This window comes from Olea europaea, unplaced genomic scaffold (assembly GCF_002742605.1).
Source record: "Olea europaea var. sylvestris unplaced genomic scaffold, O_europaea_v1 scaffold1852, whole genome shotgun sequence".
Lineage (NCBI taxonomy): Eukaryota > Viridiplantae > Streptophyta > Magnoliopsida > Lamiales > Oleaceae > Olea > Olea europaea.
In genome coordinates this window covers 60,366-76,893 of record NW_019236299.1, presented here as the reverse complement: position 1 = coordinate 76,893, position 16,528 = coordinate 60,366, and the positions used below count along the sequence as shown (strand labels likewise).

Here is a 16,528-nt window from a genome sequence, read left to right as displayed (position 1 = left end):
ATTCATAGCTCAAGACCCTATATTAAAGAATAAAGAGATAAACTGAACCCAAGATTATGAAATTGTAGTGTAAAATTCTGGACTATTGGGGTTTTTGGACAACATTCTAATTGGGATAAAAGTTGTGAGAGACTACTCAAATTTCATTCTATAAGACTTCATATATGGTCACCAGATTCAATCAGCCCACTATGAACGCACTAACTGGTTCACACGTGGTGCAAAGTCCAACACTCTGTATCGCGATGGTTATACTTTATAATTAGTATGAACAAATATAATTTCATTACATACATCGCTAGGTAGATTATTTCTCCAAGTGCCACAGTGATACATAACAGAAAGTTAAGTAGTCAAGTACACGGACGTGACACTGAAACTGTACATAAACGATCATAGTTTCAGCCTCATAAGAATTCCCTTTACTCCTCGAAGACCTGAAATACAGATGACTAAAGAAAATTTGAATGGAAGTGTTTCGTATAAGCTCACCGTATGCAAGAAAGAGACATGTATCTCTTAACGTCCAAGGCAGATTCCAAGACAGAATAACATATAACAAGATAACCACTCTTTCCCTAATAATATCACTTTACGGGATATCACAACAAAGGTAAAGAGAATTGTTAAGAAGATATGAGAGTGGATGGATGAAATGCCTCATGTTTTCAACATCTTATAACAATTTGGGGTATTTCATAGCATAGAGAATTCAAAGACCACATAAATGCATAAAAGAGTTTCTTTGTTTGTATCTGATGCTAAATGGGTCTGATTTTCATGTCGGAAAGCTCTATCATCTTCCACAACCAATTCTTCTATTAAAATGTCATTTTCATAATAACAAGTTTACAAAGTGATCAAATTTAGCTTTGAACATCAGTTCGGTAGAATAAAAGCAGCCAAGAATATAATACTATATACTTTCCAAAGATTATATTAGACGGAAGGCCAAAATGGTAACAGTATTCTTCTTGGTGTTTAAATCCAGATAAATCAGAATAGTGATGAAGTTGAAAATAGAGATTAGGTCAAAAAATAAAAAATAAAAGGATGCGAGAGCTTAAAAGCACAAACAACCTAACTACAAATACCATGCAGAAAGTACAAAACTCAGAGAACTTTCCTATCATGAAAAACTAGATAAATCCACATATATTTGATGAAGCATATCTTTCTTACGCTTATAGCTGATGCAATGCACTAGGAAGAAATGCCGCCATTGACCTCAAAGAAACTGCACTCAGCAAATTGAATTCTTCATTGTGTCCATGAATGATTATGCTGTTCAAAGAAATACTAGATTCCACTAAAACATTGCCAAAAAAGTCACACAGTGGTAACTGGTGAATGGCTACAGTAATCAAATGAAGTGTGGAACATGGATACATTCATCAAATGGTTCAATGAAATACACAGCCTAACAAGGAAGACTTGCAGAGAAGGTTTTCAGTATAAAGTCGACGACCAAGAGTCTGGGTCTACTCATGCAATTCTATGTAAGATGGCGAGGAGGAAGACCTTAAACACAATATTTAGTCATTTTGGAATATGATAATACTACAAAGAGAAGTGCTTTATGAAAATCTTTCAAGTTGCATCATGTCCACATTGATATATTAGAAGACAATATGCCCTAAATTCTATGAAAAATTATATTCACACAACATTTCTCATAATTCTACAGTTCAATCACACTGGCTAGTACAAAATGCAGGTTAAAGTTACACTTGTGGCATAAAAATAAAAGTAAAATGAAACTTATTCTTTATCATTCATGATAAGCAAAACCTCAGCTCCAGTGGACATTACACTGTCCAAGAACTCCCTAATTTCTTCAGTATTTTTAAAACAATAAGGAGTAGGAAAATCACTATCCAAATTGTACCAGACTCCTTCAATCCTTCTCAATGCAACCCAATGCCTACTTTTCCATAGGCCAGCATACCTTCTTACTGGAACATTAACTATAATACCGAACAATTCATTTCTCAACCCATCTAGATCAATTGAAGATGTCCCATTTCGGCGATCATGCCACATTACTCTTTTCCCTCTTTCTTCAAGAGCGGCAATTAATACATTAATATCATAATTTCCTGTTAGAGAATTATGATGAGGCTTAAAGATCACAGACAAAGGAGTCCAGGTTGCCTTGTTTGGGTCACCGAAGGTCAGTTTTTCAGCAATGGCATTCAAATTTGCTCGAGTAAATGCATCTTTCTCCTGAATTATAATAAGGAATTGATCAAATACTTTACAAAATCATGAGTAATTACATGCGAGTCCAAACTTCAACAAGATATGAAAATACATAGACAGAAAATCCTCAAATCATTCTCCTGTTAATTAGGTTCAGAAAAGCTAAAATTTAATCTTTGCTCTGCAAGATTATCAATATTTTGTAACAATCCAAGGGCTAAAACTCACTCTTAAAACCGACTTGTAAAAGAAGGGTGTCCTACTAGTTATAAACAGCAAAAGTACAAACTAAGTCTTCACTTAACGACATGGGACACGATGTAGTGTAAAATTCTGGACTATTGGGGTTTTTGGACAACATTCTAATTGGGATAAAAGTTGTGAGAGACTACTCAAATTTCATTCTATAAGACTTCATATATGGTCACCAGATTCAATCAGCCCACTATGAACGCACTAACTGGTTCACACGTGGTGCAAAGTCCAACACTCTGTATCGCGATGGTTATACTTTATAATTAGTATGAACAAATATAATTTCATTACATACATCGCTAGGTAGATTATTTCTCCAAGTGCCACAGTGATACATAACAGAAAGTTAAGTAGTCAAGTACACGGACGTGACACTGAAACTGTATATAAACGATCATAGTTTCAGCCTCATAAGAATTCCATTTACTCCTCGAATACATGAAATACAGATGATTAAAGAGAATTTGAACGGAAGTGTTTTGCATAAGCTCACCGTATGCAAGAAAGAGACAGGTATCTCTTCACGTATGAGGCAGATTCCAAGACAGAATAACATATAACAAGATAACCACTCTTTCCCTAATAATATCACTTTACGGGATATCACAACAAAGGTAAAGAGAATTGTTAAGAAGATATGAGAGTGGATGGATGAAATGCCTCATGTTTTCAACATCTTATAACAATTTGAGGTATTTCATAGCATAGAGAATTCAAAGACCACATAAATGCATAAAAGAGTTTCTTTGTTTGGATCTGATGCTAAATGGGTCTGATTTTCATGTCGGAAAGCTCTATCATCTTCCAAAACCAATTCTTCTATTAAAATGTCATTTTCATAACGAGTTTACAAAGTTATTAAATTTAGCTTTGAACTTAAGTTCGGTAGAATAAAAGCAGCCAAGAATATAATGTTATATACTTCCCAAAGATTATATTAGACGGAAGGCCAAAATGGTAACAGTATTCTTCTTGGTGTTTAAATCCAGATAAATCAGAATAGTGATGAAGTTGAAAATAGAGATTAGGTAAAAAAAAAAAAAAGGATGCGAGAGCTTAAAAGCACAAACAACCTAACTACAAATACCATGCAGAAAGTACAAAACTCAGAGAACTTTCCTATCATGAAAAACTAGATAAATCCACATATATTTGATGAAGCATATCTTTCTTACGCTTATAGCTGATGCAATGCACTAGGAAGAAATGCCGCCATTGACCTCAAAGAAACTGCACTCAGCAAATTGAATTCTTCATTGTGTCCATGAATGATTATGCTGTTCAAAGAAATACTAGATTCCACTAAAACATTGCCAAAAAAGTCACACAGTGGTAACTGGTGAATGGCTACAGTAATCAAATGAAGTGTGGAACATGGATACATTCATCAAATGGTTCAATGAAATACACAGCCTAACAAGGAAGACTTGCAGAGAAGGTTTTCAGTATAAAGTCGACGACCAAGAGTCTGGGTCTACTCATGCAATTCTATGTAAGATGGCAAGGAGGAAGACCATAAACACAATATTTAGTCATTTTGGAATATGATAATACTACAAAGAGAAGTGCTTTATGAAAATCTTTCAAGTTGCATCATGTCCACATTGATATATTAGAAGACAATATGCCCTAAATTCTATGAAAAATTATATTCACACAACATTTCTCATAATTCTACAGTTCAATCACACTGGCTAGTACAAAATGCAGGTTAAAGTTACACTTGTGGCATAAAAATAAAAGTAAAATGAAACTTATTCTTTATCATTCATGATAAGCAAAACCTCAGCTCCAGTGGACATTACACTGTCCAAGAACTCCCTAATTTCTTCAGTATTTTTAAAACAATAAGGAGTAGGAAAATCACTATCCAAATTGTACCAGACTCCTTCAATCCTTCTCAATGCAACCCAATGCCTACTTTTCCATAGGCCAGCATACCTTCTTACTGGAACATTAACTATAATACCGAACAATTCATTTCTCAACCCATCTAGATCAATTGAAGATGTCCCATTTCGGCGATCATGCCACATTACTCTTTTCCCTCTTTCTTCAAGAGCGGCAATTAATACATTAATATCATAATTTCCTGTTAGAGAATTATGATGAGGCTTAAAGATCACAGACAAAGGAGTCCAGGTTGCCTTGTTTGGGTCACCGAAGGTCAGTTTTTCAGCAATGGCATTCAAATTTGCTCGAGTAAATGCATCTTTCTCCTGAATTATAATAAGGAATTGATCAAATACTTTACAAAATCATGAGTAATTACATGCGAGTCCAAACTTCAACAAGATATGAAAATACATAGACAGAAAATCCTCAAATCATTCTCCTGTTAATTAGGTTCAGAAAAGCTAAAATTTAATCTTTGCTCTGCAAGATTATCAATATTTTGTAACAATCCAAGGGCTAAAACTCACTCTTAAAACCGACTTGTAAAAGAAGGGTGTCCTACTAGTTATAAACAGCAAAAGTACAAACTAAGTCTTCACTTAACGACATGGGACACGATTGGGTCGCTATGTTCCACCTTCTTTTCAAAACCGACATCCAGAGTGATCCATATCTCCATATTTCCAGCTCTCTAATACTCCTCGTATGCATCGAGGGTCATCGCCAAAAGGGTATATCCTCTTATACCTAGCTCCTGTTTGGTCCCCATTATTTCACGTTATATTTTTTCTATATATTATTTCCATCCACACAGTCTTTTGTACAATAATATTACAAATAAATAAATAAAAAAAATCCTTCTTTTTCAAAAAAAAAAATATTCTCCTAAAAAATACTATTCCAAAAATTATATAATACCAAATAAAGGGAGCCAAAAAGCGCGCTATTGTAATTTGTAATAAAGGCAGAAGTAACTCTTCAAGCCGGCCTGAATGAAAAGGTGTCCAACTGGAATAAACCACAAACTAAACCTTGACTTAGCTATAATTAAGGTCATTACAGTCTATCTCTCCACCACCTTCCACATGAATAATTTCAAAAAGAAAAAAAAATGAAAAACAAAACAGATGATTATTGTATATACTTATTCTACAAGTAGGGGGAACTAATCTCTATCAATGTACACATAAAAATGCTACATAATTAGAAAGGAACAATCAGTTCAATTAAGTTCACCTGGAAGAGATTGTTGAGAGAGTGCAACAAGCAAAATTGTAATTTTTGCGTCTCATGGTATATCAATTTCCTTTCGCTCTCCATCTTCAAACTCGAAGAACCCTAGAAATTATTCTTGTGAGACACAACAAAAAAATTCCAGTTGGCAGAAATCTTAGGGATTTCTCAATCTATTGAAAAGAAAGGTCAAGAATAAATGCACATATGAATTTGGGGAATTATACGCGCCGCCCCTCTACATTGCCTTGTTTCACCTCCGTTAATTTGATAATATAATTCTCTTTCTTATATTTTTCATCACAATTTTTTTAATAAAATAATATTATACGTAAATTCAAAATTTTTCACTCTCTTTAATAACGTATTTTTCAAAAAATCGCTATTAAAAAATACTTTTTTTTAATTTAATTGTAATAAAGCTCAAATAGTGGCTAATATTTGTAACATTTTTTCCTTATATACCACATTTTATAATTGTATAAAAAGTTTATAATTTTTACTCAGATGTCATTAATTTTTTTAAATGCATTTTTAATCTATAATTTTTCATTAATTATCATATCATGAACAATTTGAGACCAAAAAATCCGTTAAGAAGGAACAAAAGTCTTATTTTTCCCTTGTATGTTTAAATAAGCAAAAATAAATAAATAAATAAATACAAAATTATAATTAAATATTTATCACTTGTTTTAAAGTAAATAACAGACTTTTGGAACGTAAATCATTATTAAGCCCAGAGCCACATTATAAAAAAAAAATGCATTATTCATATCAAATCAATAAGAAATGTATGGTTAAAAAATAAAGAAAAGTTTTAGATTTGCATGTAATATGATTTTATTAAAGAATGTGTGGTTGAAATGATATCAAATCACTGTTGAAAAATGTATTTTTTTTAAAATAACGTGACTCAAACAAACCCTAAGATTTAAGAAAAAACTTGCTAATTAATAAAAAGTTAAAGAATAAAGATGAGAAGGGAAATTGGTTAAAATGTTCCCAAACATTTAGCCTTAAAGCATTTATTACCAAAACCTTTCAAACTTGGCATAGATGGTCCAAGTTTTGTATTTTGGCATAAATAGTCCTTTTGTATGGATTACATCCAAAATGACCGTTAATTTTGTTTGTTGGATGCAAGTCCCTTATCTTCTCTTTATTTGAAAGGGTAAATTCGTTAAAGGACTTTGTAAACCCAGAAATCACCCGCTAATATATTTAATATAGGGATAATTGATAGGATAGAATACAATAACAATTCAGAATCTTAGGTTTTTTCATTAAGAAAAAATGAATCCAATATTTGCCATTGTCGGCTACCCTTGGAGATGAAGACTTTATGGATAGATCTCAACTTTGGAAAACACTTCCTTTCTTGTTAGGGACAACTAGAATAGTTGTCATTTTTTGTGTGGTGCGATCCACCTACTTGTCAGAGATATGATTTTTTTCATATTTGTTTGTGGAATTATCATAATGTGGGTGAAGGGTTAGGGAGTATTAGGTATTGTAATCTATATCCCACTCTTGTTACAATAGAATGAAAATAAATTTTGATGTTGGCTTCATATTCATCTTTGAAGTAGAACGGTTGTAGGTGTTGACTAGTTTAGAGAGATATACAAACTTTGTATTGAAAAAATTAGTGCATGAATTATATTCTATTAACAAAAACATGTGCATGCAAATATGAATAAAGTAACAATTTACCGAAACTAAACACGTGCATAATAATGAAAAAATCACTACTTAACTGAAGCGTAGAAAACGCAAAAGTAAACAGGTGAAATGAAATGAGGTATGCGAATGCAAATATCCTTAAGAAGGATTTTGCGCCTCTACATGGATGTTTACAGGGTCAAATAGGCGTTCGTTTCCTAAGATACAACGATTCTTCCAAAATTAATATGGCACAATATTAATTTTGTTGGACAAACCAACGGGTTGACTATAATCTTCTAGAATGGAAGATATCTAACATGAAACTCAAAAATAATTTGAAAGTTATTTTGACACAAATTGGAGAAGAAAAGAAATAGAAATCAATTATGTGAAATTGATTTGCAGTGACTAAAATAGAATTTGGAATATCCTATTTATAGATTTGCATGTGTCTCTTCGAAGGGTTGTATCTTATGGCCAAATTAATTCCAACCATTAGATCACACCATTTCAAATTGATGGCCTAGCTATCACCTTATCAAAAGGTCACGCCCATTCGAAACAACTTTTTGATATGCGCCATTTGCATTTGAAAGGTCGTGCCCAATTGACCCACATATTAGAGACTTTTTCAATTCACATATTTTAATCCTTATATTATCCTAAAATTTCAACAATCCCCAATATGAATAGAAGAAGTCAACTCAGAACAAGGAAGATGAAGAAGAGTACAACCGAAATACAATGCAGATCAATAGCTTTCGCTTTGAACCATCCCTAGTTTTAATCTATCAATCTTACTTGGCTAATCAGTCAACGTGGTGTTTTGAACTATCAACCATTATTGTAAGCTTAGACAATAAATCAAACGCATTATATATCATATCAAACTTTGGTTCTCTATTGTGTTCATTATTTTAACCCTGAACCTTTAAATCAAACGCATTATATATCATATCAAACTTTGGTTCTCTATTGTGTTCATTATTTTAACCCTGAACCTTTTTCGTTCTGCAAGTATGTTAGAGAATTTGCCTAAGTAAAAATCTCATAGAACTGGCGAAGTTCGTACTCATATAGATGATGTTCTACAAAGAGTACTATACACTACTTGTACTATTTACAAGATATAGTCATTATTGCGTGTTGTCATACTTGGCCAACCTACCTGGGCCAATGGCCCACTCAGGCCGAACCACGTGACACTCCAGCCGAGGTGGCATATATTGCCGGGGTGGGCTATGACGGAAGCCCTTCACGTCGAAGCCCACTAGCCGATGCATGCCCCCTTTACCGAGGCCTGTGAGAGTAATTGAGGTCCACATGCTGAGGCCTACGAGCCGAAGCCATAATGCTGAAGCTGGTAGAAGTTATCTGAAACCCTCAAGTGGAAGTATTGTATGAAATGGCCAAAGCCCCGAAGCTGATGCAGGAGCCTCCGAACCTCATGGGAGCATCATTCATGGTCACTTCTCCCAAGAGATCGTCTACACAAAGATCTTGTTTGAATGATTCATGGAACGTCTGTCATAAGCATAAAGGTCAAGTTTTGTCACTAGCATGGAGGCTCTACACAAACAATAAATACGCAGCAAGCTAGCAAGTCAAGACCCCTACCTAGGATAAGATGTTTGAATCAAAGAGATGAAACCACGTGCCACCTCATCCGAGGGCTCCCATTTCGCATGTATCACTATAAATAATTCTCTTGTGTAACATCAAAGGGCTAATGCAAGAATCAATACAAAGAACTACACTTTACTCAACTCTCTCTCTCATTTACTTGCAATACACAAATCGAGTTTATATACATTTACATATACATTTACGAACACCGGTTGGTAATTATTGTACAATCGGATCACGAACAACCACCAGATTTCGAACGTCACCGTCCCGCGTCATTGGGCTACTCCCACGCCCTTTGAACCGCCCGTTTTAGACCGTCCACGTATCTTAGCGTGTTGGACCTTTGTCCACGTGTGTACGGGTGGGACCGACATCTGTTGACAACACTTTTTGGGGTCAACAGATTGGCGCCGTCTGTGGAAAACCATACCATAACCACGAGCAACCTTGTGGCAAAAGTTTACTGAAAGGACATTTGGGCAACCCCCCTTGAAAAAGGATTTGTTCTTGGAAAAGAACAGGAGGAAGCCCCATTACTTAGCGAAATCTGAAATCTGACAAAAGAAAATGAGCTCCAATGAAGATACTCCCCCAGGAGGGCAAGAGAAAACACGAACGTGCCTCCTTAGCCCATTGCCCCAGCAGTTCGGCAGAGACTCCACAACCACCAAAGAAGAGGTGGGATGCGTGTGACGGCACGATTATCAAGAGAAATGGCCGCTATGGCAGCCAACATGAGGAATATTGCTAGCCAAAATTTGGCTATAAGGGAACTTATGGCCCAAATGTAGGGCCAGGGAGGCTTCCTCATTCTTCCATATACCTCCCAATGGTACTACCAGCAAGAGGATGAAGTTCAAAGTTATAGAGCTGCCTCGCCAGACTATGGCCGAGGTGAAAGCCCATTTGAAAGGGAAGTGGAAGTTGATGTTTCCTCCAACTACGCTTCTGGTCGACCCACCGAGGTTCAAATGAGCCATGATAATTTTCCACCTCCTTATGAGCAAGATCCGAGACATAGGAGGGCAAGAAGTGTTTTTAACAGAATCAGCCCCACTGAGCCGAGGCTCAGGCAACAGCAGGCTCAACAGCCTTGGACAAGGCCATCTCCTCCACCTCCAATGCCCCAACAGCCGGAGAGAAGGCATGAAAATGCCCCCGTGTTGCTCCACCTAGAAATAGGCAGTAGAGGAGGGAGGAAGAAGCTAGGGACCGCCGTGGAACCTCTCACCAACAGCCAGGTACGAGGGTGATGAGTACGAATCTGATGAACAGCAGAGGTCCTTCGACTTGGACGATGATGATGAGAATCTACCATTCTCAAGGGAACTAAGGAATGCCCAGGTCCCAAACCATTATGTTATGCCAAAAATACCAAAATATGATGGGAGAGGCGACCCGGAGAAGCACCTGAATGCTTATAAAACTCACATGGGCCTAAGGGGCGCCACCCCAGCCGTGAAGTGCAGAGCCTTCCATCTAACGCTTAGTGGAGCGGCTGAAATTTGGTATAGCAGATTGCCACCCAGGAGTATTAGAAGCTGGCCCGAGTTCAAGACAACATTCCTGAAAAGGTTCGCAGTGAGCAAAGAAGGAGAGACCCCCATCCAACGTCTCCAGGACATGAGACAAGCGCATGGAGAGTCCCTAAAGGGCTTCTTATCATGCTTCACCGATGAGATGACGTACTGCGTACAAGTCACTAACCGAGAGGCACTATCCGCATTGAGGGGAGGTCTGAACATGAATACCTTATTCTGGAGGGACGTGCAGAATCAAGACCCCACCAATAATGACGCCCTACTCGAAATGATGAGAAGGGAGATCATTAATGAAGAATTGATTGAGCATAGAAATAGGGCAAGTAGAGGCCTCCCACCTTCTCAAAGACAACGTGGTAGAGGCCCGACCTCCCACCTGATGGGCTACCAAATGAACCAAGCCGGAAATGAGAACTCTGGTCAAGCACTTGCCACCACCACTTTGAATGCGGTTTCTACCTAGGCATATGAAGATGTCAACCCGATTACTGACCCTCATCAGATAGAGGGCTAGCAAGGACCCCGTCGGGGGAGAGGCCGAGGCCGAGGTTCAAGACCTAGAAATAGGTCAAATCCGAACCTCCCAGGATACTGTGTGTACCACAGGTCCTACGGGCATGACACAATGGATTGCAGAGACCATACACAACGCTCCCGACAGGAACCCATTAGAGATAGACATGATTCACCCTAGGCGAACAGGCCTCCGCCCAGGCACGATAATCGACGTGGGCATGAGGAGGTCGCTCCCCGTCAAAGAGATGTATCCCCACAACGAAGGGAGCATGATGCAGAGAGGCCTAGGGAAGGGCGTAGGCACCGAAGAAATCAGCAGGCTCAAGATGAAGCCCCTATCCACGAGGTGGATACCATATTTGGAGGCCCCTATGTTGGCGGTGAAACACGAAACGCCAAAAGAAATTATGCTCGGGAGGCTAAACAACCCCCTTTGACAAGCTACATTGTGGGTAATAGCTCCCGAAGAAACCAGGTTCCACCCATTGTCTTCACCCAGGAAGACGCCGAGGGAGTTCATTACCCTCATTGCGATGCACTTGTGTTGAAGGCTGTCATAGCCCGGAATGGGCTCAAACGAATGTTAGTTGACAATGGCAGCTCCATCAACATTTTATTTGGATCCGCCTTTGACAAGATGATATTGGATCATCAGCTGACGCCCACTACCACTCCATTGTATGGATTTACCGAGGATATCATCACTCCGAGTGGAAAGATAACACTTGCAGTGGAGATGGAGTTCCTCATTGTCGATAGCTGGTCGGCTTACCATGGAGTGTTGGGCAGACCAGCCCTAAAGGAACTGGGAGCAGTCACCTCCATCCACCACCTATGCATAAAATTTTCGACAGAAAATGGGGTGGCAACGATAAGAGGCAACCAAAGAGGTTCGAGAGAATGCTATCTGAGCTCCATCAAGAAGGTAGAGCCCCGGGACGTCCATGTAATCATAGCTAACGTGGTCATGGCTGACGTCCTAGGTGATGTTCCCTCGAACAAGAAGATATTGATATGATCGATGCACCACCTAATTCGGAGGTGCTGGTCATCGATGAGATTGACCCCCGCATCATGGAACACGACCCTTAAGCGTCCCCGGTGGAGGAACTTGAGAGCTTCTCGATGGACACCCGAGACCCATCAAAGATGCTGAAGGTAGGCAAATGCCTATCCAACACTCTAAAGGAAAAGATTAAGGATTTCTTGAGCAAGAACCTTGATGTCTTTGCCTCGAAGCATGAGGACATGGTAGGCATAGACCCTAAGGTCAGCTGCCATCACCTGAAAATCGATCCTACGTTTGCCCCGCATAGACAAAAAAAGAGAGCCCTCAATCCTGAGAGGTATGAGGCCCTAAAGGAAGAAGTTCAGAAGCTCATCCAAAATGACTTCATCCGAGAGGCAACCTACCCTAGATGGGTCTCCAACCCGATTTTGGGAAAGAAAAACAACGGCAAGTGGAGGGTGTGCATTGACTTCACCAACCTCAATAGAGCTTGCCCGAAAGACAGTTTTCCACTCCCAAGGATTGACCAACTAGTAGACTCCACGGCTGGGCACGAGTTGTTGAGTTTCATGGACGCATACTTTGGCTACAACCAAATCCCCATGCACCCGATCGATGAAGAGCACACCTCTTTCATTACGGACCGAGGCCTCTATTGTTATAGAATGATGCCCTTCGGGTTAAAAAACCCGGAGCAACCTACCAAAGGCTCGTAAACAAGATGTTTGTAGACCTCATTGGCAAAACAATGGAGGTCTATGTGGACGACATGCTAGTAAAAAGTTTGGAGGCTGAGGACTACATAACGCACCTCAACAGCACTTTCCAAATCCTAAGAAGATATAGGATGAGGCTCAACCCCCTCAAGTGCGCCTTTGGGATAGCCTCCGGCAAGTTCTTGGGGTACATGGTCAACCAACAAGGAATTGATGCCAATCCCGAGAAGATTGAAGCTCTATGCAAGATGAGGTCCTCCCAAAAGCCAAAGGAGGTGCAAAGTCTTACCGGGCGAGTGGCCGCACTAAGCCGCTTCGTGTCCAAAGCTACGGACAAATGCCTCCCCTTTTTCAAAGTACTGAAGACTGGGAAGAAATTTTAGTGGACTGAGGAATGTGAAGAGACCTTCCAATGCTTGAAAAGGCACTTGGGGCAAGCCCCCTCCTCTTCAAACCAAAGCCCGGTGATATCCTACAACTATATTTGGCCATCTACAATGAGGCCATCAGTTCGGTTCTGATATGGGAAGAAAGGTCCACCCAACTCCCTGTATGCTACACAAGTAAAGCGCTCCTATCACCGAAAACCCGTTATCCCAATATGGAGAAGCTCGCTTTGGCTTTGATCATAGCCTCTAGGAAATTGAGACCCTACTTCCGAGCACACACCATCCATATACTGACAAATTTTCCCCTGAGGCAGGTACTCCAAAAGCCCGACGCCTCATGAAGGTTATTGAAATGGGCGGTGGAACTCAGTGAATTTGACCATGTGTTCAAGGCTAGGGCAGCCATAAAAGGGCAAGCCTTAGCTGACTTTGTGGCTGAATTCGCCAACCTACCCGAGGTGGATGAAATCATGGAACCTGCCGAACCCCCACGTGGAATCTTTTCATTGATAGGTCAGCTGGGGATGTTGGCTCTGGCGCTGGGGTTGTCCTCATCAGCCCCGAAGGTCCGAAACTCACCTCGGCGGTGAGGTTCGGATTCAAAGCTACCAATAACGTAACAGAATATGAGGCACTTCTTGCGGGCCTCAGGCTGGCCACCGAAATGCAAGTAAAGAGGCTACTCATTAGTAATGACTCCCAGCTGGTTTTTAGCCAGGTCAATGGTAACTTCTCAGCCAAAGACAAAACGATGGCCTCCTATCTAAAAATGGTGATGAACCTCATCCCATCCTTCGAAAAGTTTGAGTTGATCTAGATCCCCCGCATCGAAAATGCACATACAGATGCACTCTCGAAGTTGGCTAGCAGCAAGGACTCAGAGCTACTCACAGTAGTACCTATTGAGCACCTCCTCCTACCTTCGATCGAGGCCCCAACTATAATGTGGATCGCTGGGACTCCCACTTGGATGCAGTCAATCATAGCATACCTCAAAGACCAAGTACTGCCAACTAACAAAAATGAGGCTTACAAGCTAAGAAGGAGGTCAGCTCACTTCCTCTTCATTGATGACATTCTCTACAAGAGGAGCTTCTCCTCTCCACTCCTACGGTGCATCGGAGGAGAAGAGGCTACCCACATATTGAGGGAAGTCCACGAGGGCATGTGCGGCAACCACTCCGGAGGTCTATCTCTAGCACAAAAATTATTGAGGTAGGGGTACTACTGGCCTACACTAAAGCGGGACGCCCTCGAGTTTGTACGAAAATGCGATAAATACCAGCGCTTCTCTCCGGTGCAGAGACAATCATCGTAGGAGTTGACCACCATCTCGAGCCCTTGGCCTTTCTCAAAATGGGGTGTGGACCTCATAGGTCCCCTACCTAAGGGTAGAGGAGGGGCAAGTTTTGCAATTGTGGCTATTAATTACTACACGAAGTGGGTCGAAGCCGAACCACTGGCAAAAATCACTGAAGCCAACACCTTCAAGTTCTTATGGAAAGATATTATTTGCCGGTTCGGAATTCCTCACTCAATTATCTCAGACAATGGCAGACAGTTTGACAACAAGAAGGTTAGAGAATTATGCGAAGAGCTCGGCATAAAAAAGCACTTCTCCACACCTCACCACCCGTAAGTAAATGGCCAAGTTGAGGCTGTGAATAAGACGATCAAGCACATCTTGAAAAGGAAGCTTGATGTATCAAAAGGGGCCTGGGTTGATGAGCTACCCCAAGTCCTTTGGGCGATCCGAACCACCACCAGGACCCCAACAGGAGAAACGCCCTTCCTCATGGCATTTGGAACTGAGGCAATGAGCCCCATGGAGGTCGGACTTCCATCCCCAAGATGTCTACACTTCAGCGAGATAACTGACGATGAGCTTCGAAGGCTCGACCTCAACTTCATCGAAGAAAGAAGAGATGATTCCCAATTGAAACTCGGTACATATCAGAGAAAGATGACAAGGTACTTCAACTCGAAAGTCAAGAAGAGGTCATTCCGATCAACGACCTTGTACTCAGGAGGGTCTTCCTGTCCTCAAAAGAACCTGGTTCCGGTTCCGGTTCCCTAGGCCCAAACTGGGAAGGTCCATACAAAATCAGAGAAGAAGTTCGACTTGGGACTTACTGAATTGAAGACATGAACGGCAAGGCACAACCCCGTCAATGGAACATTGAACACCTCAGAATCTATTACCAATAAATGTACTATCTTGTTGGACGACCTTTCCCAGCCTTTGTAACATTTCTATGGTTCAATAAAATTCAGTGATTAAATTAACGTGTTGTACTACCTCGAAACCTCGGGAGGAGAGGCTTGCGTCCCACCTCTGGGCCACCTCGCTTGAACTCCGAGGCGCTAGCACATGCCTCCCTTTGGCCAGACAAAACGCCAAGGGGAGAAGCCTCAATATGGCTGCACCATCCACCATGTCTGGATGCGTCGTCACCTCGGAGGAGAGGCTCACGTCCCACCTCTGGGCCACCTCGCTTGAACTCCGAGGCGCTAGCACATGTCTCCCTTTGGCCAGACAAAACGCCAAGGGGAGAAGCCTCAACATGGCTGCACCATCCACCATGTCTAGGATGCATCGTCACCTCGGAGAAGAGGCTTGCTTCCCACTTCTCGACCACCTCGCTTGAACTCCGAGGCTCTAGCACATGCCTCCCTTTGGCCAGACAAAATGCCAAGGGGAGAAGCCTCAACATAGCTGCACCATCCACCATATCTGGGATGCGTCGTCACCTCAGAGGAGAGGCTCATGTCCTACCTCTGGGCCACCTCGCTTGAACTCCGAGGTGCTAGCACATGCCTTCCTTTGGCCAGACAAAACGCCAAGGAAAGAATCCACCTCACGTGCAATTGAGGCTCACTTAAGTCCGAGGCTTATTCAGTGTTCATTCGCTTAAATTCGAGGCTCATTCAGTTGTTTATTCGCTTACTTCCAAGGCTCATTCAGTTCATTCGTGTTCATTCACTTAAGTTCGAGGCTCATACAGTGTTCATTCACTTAAATCCGAGGCTCATTCAGTTGTTTATTCGCTTAATTCCGAGGCTCATTCAGTTCATTCGTGTTCATTCGCTTAAGACCAAGGCTCGTTCAGTTGTTCATTCGCTTAAGTCCAAGGCTCATACAGTTATTATGCTTAAGTAAAGTTCATTTGCTTAAGTCCGAGGTTCGTATAGTCGTTCAATCTAGTTGTTTAAAGTAATTGAAGTTAAGGTACCAAGTTAGAGTTATTTAGTTGGTGCTTCTGTCAACCTTTAAGTTCATTTGCTTAAGTCCGAGGTTCGTATAGTCGTTCAATCTAGTTGTTTAAAGTAATTGAAGTTAAGGTACCAAGTTAGAGTTATTTAGTTGGTGCTTCTGTCAACCTTTAAGTTCATTTGCTTAACAAGGCGCGTACACTTTATCAAAGAAACAACAATGAATAAAATAGGCATTATATTGATCTTCAATAAGGATTA

At 40.5% G+C, this 16,528-nt stretch overlaps 3 protein-coding genes across 3 annotated transcripts; 1 reads left to right on the top strand and 2 right to left on the bottom strand.

Moving 5' to 3' along the window:
- Positions 1 to 1,573: 1,573 nt before the first annotated feature.
- On the bottom strand, positions 1,574 to 3,841 carry LOC111378681 (josephin-like protein). Its single transcript, XM_023001909.1, has 2 exons — positions 3,655 to 3,841; positions 1,574 to 2,255 (listed from the first exon to the last, which is right to left on the bottom strand). Exons 1-2 carry the CDS (start codon positions 3,839 to 3,841, stop codon positions 1,762 to 1,764), a joined length of 681 nt encoding a protein of 226 aa, XP_022857677.1. The 3' UTR covers positions 1,574 to 1,761.
- A 182-nt stretch (positions 3,842 to 4,023) lies between these two features.
- On the bottom strand, positions 4,024 to 5,847 carry LOC111378684 (josephin-like protein). The gene is made up of 2 exons (XM_023001913.1): positions 5,590 to 5,847; positions 4,024 to 4,676 (listed from the first exon to the last, which is right to left on the bottom strand). Exons 1-2 carry the CDS (start codon positions 5,671 to 5,673, stop codon positions 4,212 to 4,214), a joined length of 549 nt encoding a protein of 182 aa, XP_022857681.1. The 5' UTR covers positions 5,674 to 5,847; the 3' UTR covers positions 4,024 to 4,211.
- A 6,871-nt stretch (positions 5,848 to 12,718) lies between these two features.
- Positions 12,719 to 16,214, top strand: LOC111378680. Its single transcript, XM_023001908.1, has 9 exons — positions 12,719 to 12,940; positions 13,090 to 13,368; positions 13,447 to 13,466; positions 13,568 to 13,779; positions 13,900 to 14,057; positions 14,144 to 14,269; positions 14,373 to 14,689; positions 14,747 to 15,122; positions 15,987 to 16,214. Exons 1-9 carry the CDS (start codon positions 12,719 to 12,721, stop codon positions 16,212 to 16,214), a joined length of 1,938 nt encoding a protein of 645 aa, XP_022857676.1.
- Positions 16,215 to 16,528: the final 314 nt, after the last annotated feature.